This window comes from Aulonocara stuartgranti (assembly GCF_965226115.1).
Source record: "Aulonocara stuartgranti genome assembly, chromosome: 4".
Taxonomy (NCBI): Eukaryota; Metazoa; Chordata; class Actinopteri; order Cichliformes; family Cichlidae; genus Aulonocara; species Aulonocara stuartgranti.
The window spans coordinates 19,139,784-19,147,500 of NC_138942.1; the positions used below are offsets into that span (position 1 = coordinate 19,139,784).

Below are 7,717 nucleotides of genomic sequence, written 5' to 3' on the forward strand. Positions count from 1 at the left end.
GTGCAAATAGTTTGAAATGGTAATAAAAACCATTTAAAGGTAAAAGGTAAATGGCTGCAAATAACTTGTTGTTTGTGAAACTTGTGCTTATGATTTTCAAATTGACAATTTAATTTGCATTTAAAGTTATGAAATATGATTCAATAAACAATAAACAAGTAATGTAATAGTTACTTTCCAAGTAATTAAATACTTTTAGTATCTTTTAACTCAGTTACTTTTTTGAAGAAGTAATTAGGAACTATAATTAATTACTTTTTCAAAGTAACTTGCCCAGCACTGGTTATCACACACTTACACAAAAAGACACAGGCTATATTAAAGTGTATCTTTGTTTTGCTTGTCCGTGTGGGTGGTGTGTTATCAGAAAATATACTTAGCAGAACATATTTAACTGACTCATAATGATGGCTTGTGGGTGTGTGTGTGTATTTGTGTGGGTAAATAGTGGCAGAGAGAAGCCAGACTGTGGTCCATTTGAGATAGAGTTGCTATATTTTCTTTTCATACTTGCTTACACTCAGTGAATTCAAACTGCATATATATTTGACCTTCCTTTTGACCTTTCATGTTAGGGTAGGGATGTTTTCTATATTATCCCTTAATTTGCCCTGACGTTTTTAGCAGGCCAGGTAAATTAGCTCAGTACGTTATAAGTGAATCTGTCCAACAAGGCAGTGCTGCAATTTTTTACTTTTCTGTTGGTGCTGCTCTGTTCTTGCCACAATGGCAAGATGATAATAGCAACTCCTGACCTAGTATGTGTAAATTTGCACATTATTTGTAACACTTTTAAATAACTATCCAACTATCCAACTGTGCTCTGTTGGATTAAGGCAGTGGTTCCCAAACTTTTTTTTGCTAGGCCCCCCTTTGTTTTACAAGAAAAATACCACGCCCCCCTGCAAGGGGGGCGGACCCCACACTTTGGGAACCTCTGGATTAAGGTGTGGTGACTATGGAGTACGTATGAACTGATTGTCTTGTTCAAGCAACCAGTTTGAGTTGATCTGAGCTTTTATCTTGTTTAAATGATGCTCACTTGGGCATTTCAGTAAGGGCTTCAGCTGCATCACTCCCGTGTGACAGGGTGATGAGATATTTGTGTTAACAAGCAATTAATGTGGTGGTTTGTGGTTCAATTAAAAAAGATTTGTTCCTTCACTGAACTTCCTCACTCCATTTGAGTGGATGATTCTAGCCACCATCATTGCCAACTGCATTGTCTTGGCTCTGGAACAACATTTGCCTGATGGGGACAAGACGCCGCTCTCAGAACGCCTGGTAAGCTGAATAACCAAGACAAAATTGCATGTGTTATACATGTACATGCAATTAAATTCAGGTGATAGTTGTATATTTGTGAGATAATTTTTTATTTTATTTTTTAAAATTTATTTGGCACATGAGACTATTTGCAAAAATACTTCTGAAACTCATTCGCCAACTGCCAGCTAACTTACTTTGTCTTTCTGTGCCTTTCAAACCATCATAACCTTTCCTGCTTTTCCTCTCTCCTGTCTTTCCACTCCTCCTTTGCTTGTTTTCTCTTGTGCTCCCCAGGATGATACAGAGCCGTATTTCATAGGAATCTTCTGTTTTGAGTCGGGAATAAAGATCCTGGCGCTTGGTTTTGCCTTCCACAAGAACTCTTACCTGAGAAACGGATGGAACGTGATGGACTTTGTCGTAGTGCTCACAGGGTGAGTATTAAGCAAATGTATATGAGCCAAGCACAGACACATACATACATAATACAGTATGTAACCTTTAGTCAGATCTAAATGTGTGCCTGACTAAACTCAAACATAACAAAGGATTTTCCAACAGCATGTCAAAATCTGTCATGTGTTTTAGTATGTTTGTATGCATGTATGTGTGCAAGTGTCCTTTTCCTGCTCCTTTGACCTAATGAAAGGCCCCATTCTGGGCAAGGCAGCAGTCAGATCACAGAGCAGAACTGCAGGCAGCCAGCAGCCTGGGTAGTGAACAAATGTCACCACAATATAGACAGCGACAGAAGGGGTGGGGAGCACAGGGGGAAGCAGCACTAGAGAGAAGGCAAGAAAAAATGCAGGTGCCGCTACCTCAATAGAAAGAGAGACACAGTAGGAATGAATGGAAAGAGACAATGTAAGAAAGGGGAATGAGTAAATGAGATATTTGATTTGAACATTCAACGAGAAGGTGAAGACGAGGGCAAAGGGAAGCGATGGAATGCAACCTGAAACCTGTCACAGAAACGGTGTCAACAAGGCCGAGTTCAGACATGATGGGATTAAAATGATGGATTTACTATTGCCTTCACTTATTAGATTATATCTCACATGAAAAGACCAGAGACATCAGATAATAGGTTTGATTGACAGAAATGAAAGACAGAGAAGAGAAGCGGATGATGGCGTCTACACACATTCAAATGGGTTTACATTTTACATTCTTGCTCATTTGTCTGTGCTAGATTCTGTTTTCCCGACGCATCCATCTGTTAATCCATCATTTAAGCTGACTGTCAAATGTCATTCCTGCTATCCTTCGTGTTTCTTTAAAGACACAGTAAGCCTCTTTTATGTATCTACCACTGCTACACACCTGTGTGACGCTGCAGGCTGATGTGACACAGATGAATGCGATGCATGAGTGATGCATTAACAAACGACAGTGTTTGCATGTCTCACTGTTGATGTTCAACTGAAGCGCAAATTACCTGCAAAACATAAAAACTGCAAGAAAGCTAAAAAAAAAAAAAGTAAACTGGTTGATAATTTATTTTTGAAATCTATTTAAAAGTTGTTTCTTAACAACTTTGCAAATTCTAGCAGCAATACAATCATGTCGCTGTTTGGGAGTGGTGGCACAGATTATCATGTTGAGGGGATTATGTCCACTTGTGTGTGCATGGGGTGAATGGTGGGGACTTCATGGGGTAGACGAAGCAACCGGTGAATCCAGTGATTGCTCCTTTCTGCCCAAATGTCTCTGTCTTGCACAAGGACACCACACATGCACTGAGCAGACACCCAGTGCAGCAGTATGTCCTTATGCTTTAATAAGAGCAATCACGAAGACAAGTTCCTCTCAGCATGGTGCGATAGAGCGACTGAAACAGAGAAGAGAGGTGAGAAGACAAGTGTCAGCATGACAGCAGGAAGTAGTGAAATGCCGAGAGGATAAGGAGGTACAACAGAAGGAAACAAGAATGTCCTTAAAGCTGATCTTTGATTTCTTTTGCCAATTTTTACTATTTTACCACTCGATCTGTTGGTAGATTATTCTCAAGTGAATTGTCATTGGGGGAAGACAAGATTAGAAAGGAGTGTATCAGGGGATAGCTCAGGTTGAGCAGTTTGAAGAGAAAGTTAGAGAGGTAAATCTGGACATGTGCAGTGGAGGGATCGTGGATATACCAGACAAAGAATGTTGACAATAAAGATGCCAGGCAGGAGGAAAAGAGGAATATCAGAGGAAGACTTATGCAGACGGTTGGTGTAAGAGAAAAGGATGCAAGGGTTAGGATGAGATGGAAGCAGATGATCTACTATGCTGACCCTCTAAAGGGAGCGGCCAAAAGAAGAAGTGTTATCTGATGACCTCAGGGCAATCACTGTTAAATGGCACACATTGGAAAAAAAAAGCTAGATTTGTTTGAATGGATTATGTATGCACTATTTTATCAGCATATATTAGCCTTGTTGACTACCCTTTCTAAACATAATGGCCTTCATTAATGACATCTATTTTATCCAAGTGGTTTTGTGGCCCTATTTGGAATTTAGTGTCATAAACATGTAGGATTTTATTCAACAATAGCTTGACAAAGAGTTGCAAGACTTCAAGATGGTTATTTATTTGCAATGATTTTTTGTTGACTTCTCAGAAAAGGGGTCAATAAATAACAGCAACAACAAAACAAACAAATTAAAAAAACATCAGCATTAACGAGTGGAGTTTCACAGCGAGTCCATCACTAACAGATGACTGACAAGTGCATCATAAGCAGTCTTGTTCTAGACCTGACAAATCACCCATGAAAATCCAATGGCAATGATGCTGTGCTGAGTGTCTGATACATTATGAGCTACTGTTTTGCAGGTTCAGGTGTGAAGTTAGGGCAACACAGGGGTCAGCACTGTCACCTTACAACAATAATGATTTGATACAAAGGTGGTGGTTTTGTCGAAGCCTTTCTGAGTGCAGTTTGCACTTTTTTCTTGTGTCTGTGCAGGTTTTCTTTGCATACTCTGGGCTGTAGCTGTGGATTTAATTAAAAATGGTGAAAACCTTGTCATTGATTGACAGCTCTGCTTCTCCCCAGTGTCATCTGGGTGTCACCAGCTCCACCCCATCTGCTGCTAAGTAAATTGATGGATGGGTGGATGGATGGATGGAGGCGTGAAATGATCAGATTCAGGGATTATTTCTCGAAGAAACAACCACATTGGTGTATAGCCTAAACAGCAGCCATCACGCTGTAACCCTCCCTGTCAACCAGCTGTGGTATATAGCAATATTTACCGAGCAGCACATAGTGTACACACATAGTACATTCCCATGATGCATTGAGGACGCTGCCTGCAGTCAATACATTTTGCACACATGTGGCGCACTCGTTCTTTGTTGTGCTTTCTATGAATGGCCAGTGTGTTTTTAGCAGTCCAGCTCTTTGAAGATGAAAGGCTACTTGGCCTTTCTATCAACCTTTGGTGGAAACCTTTGATAACACAGTGACCACATGGGCGCGCACACACACACACGGCCAGACATTTCCACTTCAAACATTCTTTTCCATGTCCTGCTCGCCCTCCCTGCACTTGCTGGCGCTCTCTTCAAACACATACAAAGACAAACACACAAATAGCACTTAACATCACCGAGATTAGCTATTTACTCTACGGTCTTGTTCCAAGTCGTCTCATTTGTGGGTGTTGACCTGTGTGTTGTAGTTAATTGTCAGAGTGGCTTGACAGTGAAAATAAGCTGGTTGGATTTGTTTGTTTCTTTGTTTGTTTTTCTACACCCACTATTGATTATTAGCCTAGTTACATTTAATTTACAGCTGTTCTTGCATTGCATCCTCTTCTTTCTTTTGCTTTCCTGTACCCGTGTTAGGACTTTTTGATTAGATTCAACAGCTAAAAAGAAGCATAAAAAATGAACGAAGCTAGAACTACTATTTCAGTCATTTGTAATAGATGTTATGGTTCTTTCGTAAATGTCAAGAATTCACAGCCTCCTCCCTGCAACTCTTCCATAGACTCCAATATTATAAATGCTCCCAAAATTCGTCTGAAAATCAGAAGTACAGGCTGTCTTTACACTGTCACCACATCCATATAATAAACTCCACAGGCATGAAAACTGAGAATTTTTTAGACTGGACATTGCTGGCGCTTACGGTGAAAGAATTTTGTCAATACGACTTGTAGTTTTTTCTTGGGAAGCATTTGTTTCGGGGTCACTTTCTGTTTATTTAAAGCAGCAGACGAGAGGCATGTGTCTGTGTGTGTGTGGTGCCACTGGGTGCAGTCTCTATAGCAACCAGGCTCACACCTGTCTGCTTAACGAGCTCTGTCTGCCACTCTGCCAAGATTCATCTTAAACACTTCTCTTTCAACTGCTGCTGTGGTCCACAGTGTTTGCTCTACAGCCATCATTTGACCCTTAAAACGTAGCCATCGTTGTTCTCTTTCCAACAGTGTGTCTTTCAAAGCTCAGAGATGTAAACATTTTGAACTGTGTGAATCCAAGTAGATGGATAACATTCTAACCAACCCATATAAATACACTGTATTTTTAGTCAGGAGTTTGTCTCAACAGCAGGAAAGACCCCACTTGTTAAATCTTTCCTGTCATCGCATTTTGACAACAGGAACATAAAGAACACACTGTTGTGTAGAACAATTCCTTGGGATCATTGCAGTTCAAAACTGATTTTGACAGGACTTAGGGTCTTCGATTTAGAAGCAGTTTTTCAGATTTGACAGGGTTTTGCACACTGTAATAAGCATATCAGTAGTCAACTGGATTGAGCAATCTGGTTGTCCCATTAAATTCAAGCTTATTGTTCATTGGTGGATTTGTCTTCTACACACAGGTGGTTCAGATCTGGGCATTTGAAGTCAGATGATGACTTTTAGAATCATCTTTTCTGACTGGACGATCAAAACTTACAGGATTTACCTATCTTTAGTGGACTTTCCCACATTTTAATCATTCAGTGATTTAAATAATATGAGGTTTCATTATTCATTCAGATGTTTTATCACTCTGAATTTTCTTTTGTCATAACTCAGGTTTTCCTAATTTACATTTTAATCATGTTAAGCTATTTTTCAACTTTTTATGTGTGAACGTCAGCTTTCAACAGTTCTGCACTTTTGTTTTCAGGTGAAAAATTCTGTATTTTTCAGCTCATTCAACATTTTTAACTTAACATTCAGCAATTATTTCATTTCAGCTCAAAACATTCAGCTATCAACATCCACACTGCAGTTTCTTCAGAAAATGCATTTTCTAGTTTTCATTGTGAGCTTCCTGAGCAGAATTGTGTAATACTCCACACAGAAGGGACCGAAACCTCCATGCTCTAAGGTGACTGTGCTACCCACTGCAAAACTGCACCATCCCTAAGGAGTATGCCTTCCTGTTTAAAATGTGTTTTGAAGTTATTGCAATTTCCTGCAGCTTTAACATTCAGATAATTAAATACTGTCTAGGGCGGTCTAGAGGTACTACCTCCCCATTTAAAAAAAAAAAAAAAGTGTCTAGAATTGTGCTTACCAGACTAATGCAAAGCTGTATGTGATGCTTTATTCCCACAGTTTACAATTTATTAAAGGGAATTTCATTATAAAAGAAGAAATGAATGCAATGAAAATGTATGTGCAGTCTAAGCAGAACTGTCAAAATCTGCTCAAATGTCCCTCTCCACTGTCACTGCCACCAGCTCTTTGAGGAACGAGGGGCATACCAATGTGCTTCCAAGCCAGTTGAGAAAAATGTTCTTTCCCGTGTGTCTTGGGTCTACCCTGGGGTCTTTTCCCTGTTGAACATGCCCAGAATAACTCACCTAAGAGGCATCTAAGAGGCATTCTATTCAAATGCTAAACCCACCACAACTGGCTCCTTTCTTGTGTAGGACAGTGCTGTACTTTAAGCCCCTTTTGAGTGACTGCGCTACTCACCCTATCTCTGAGGATCAAGCATTTTGTGTGTATCTGCAATCCTTTTCTCCACATTGCCATAGGTTAGAATAGAAACCCAGATCAGCCAGTAAATTATCAGCTTGGTCTGGCTTTGGTCTCTTTTCCCTACAATGGATCTCCCGGTCCACCTGCAGGAGGAGACGTGGGCTCTTGTGAATTCTGGGAGAAATTCTGAGTGTCAGCTGATCGTCGAGGTCTGATTGCTGGCTCAAGAGACACTTAATATTTTATTGATGTTATAAAAACATTAAAGAGCATACTGGTGCATTTAATGCAAAATATTTGAATCATAGTCACAGATGCAACCAAGGAGACAAGGACAGATAACAGGAGAGCTTGGAGCAGAGATGGTGAGATTCAGTCAGTGATGTGGACAGAGATATTTAGCTGGATTTTAGCTGAAGTCAGCAGGAAGCTGCAGAGGGAGATAGCAGGGATAAATGTTGTTTGTATAATGCGTTGGTTTCTCATCAGAAGTGGAGAGATGAGGTTTTTGTTATAGCGATGTTGCT

General features: G+C 40.0%; 1 protein-coding gene across 6 annotated transcripts in view; it reads left to right on the forward strand.

Annotated features, from left to right (window-relative positions):
• Positions 1–1,182: 1,182 nt before the first annotated feature.
• The window catches only part of cacna1aa (calcium channel, voltage-dependent, P/Q type, alpha 1A subunit, a), a 68,989-nt gene continuing 62,454 nt past the window's right edge, over positions 1,183–7,717 (forward strand). For 5 of the 6 annotated variants that reach the window (XM_082530641.1, XM_082530637.1, XM_082530638.1 and 2 more), the window contains exons 1-2: positions 1,184–1,284; positions 1,564–1,703. In XM_082530641.1, the coding sequence (XP_082386767.1) occupies positions 1,192–1,284; positions 1,564–1,703 (233 nt within the window). In that variant the 5' untranslated portion in view covers positions 1,184–1,191. Of the gene's footprint in view, positions 1,285–1,563; positions 1,704–7,717 lie in introns of all 6 variants that reach the window. The other variant, XM_082530642.1, reaches the window with a different exon arrangement.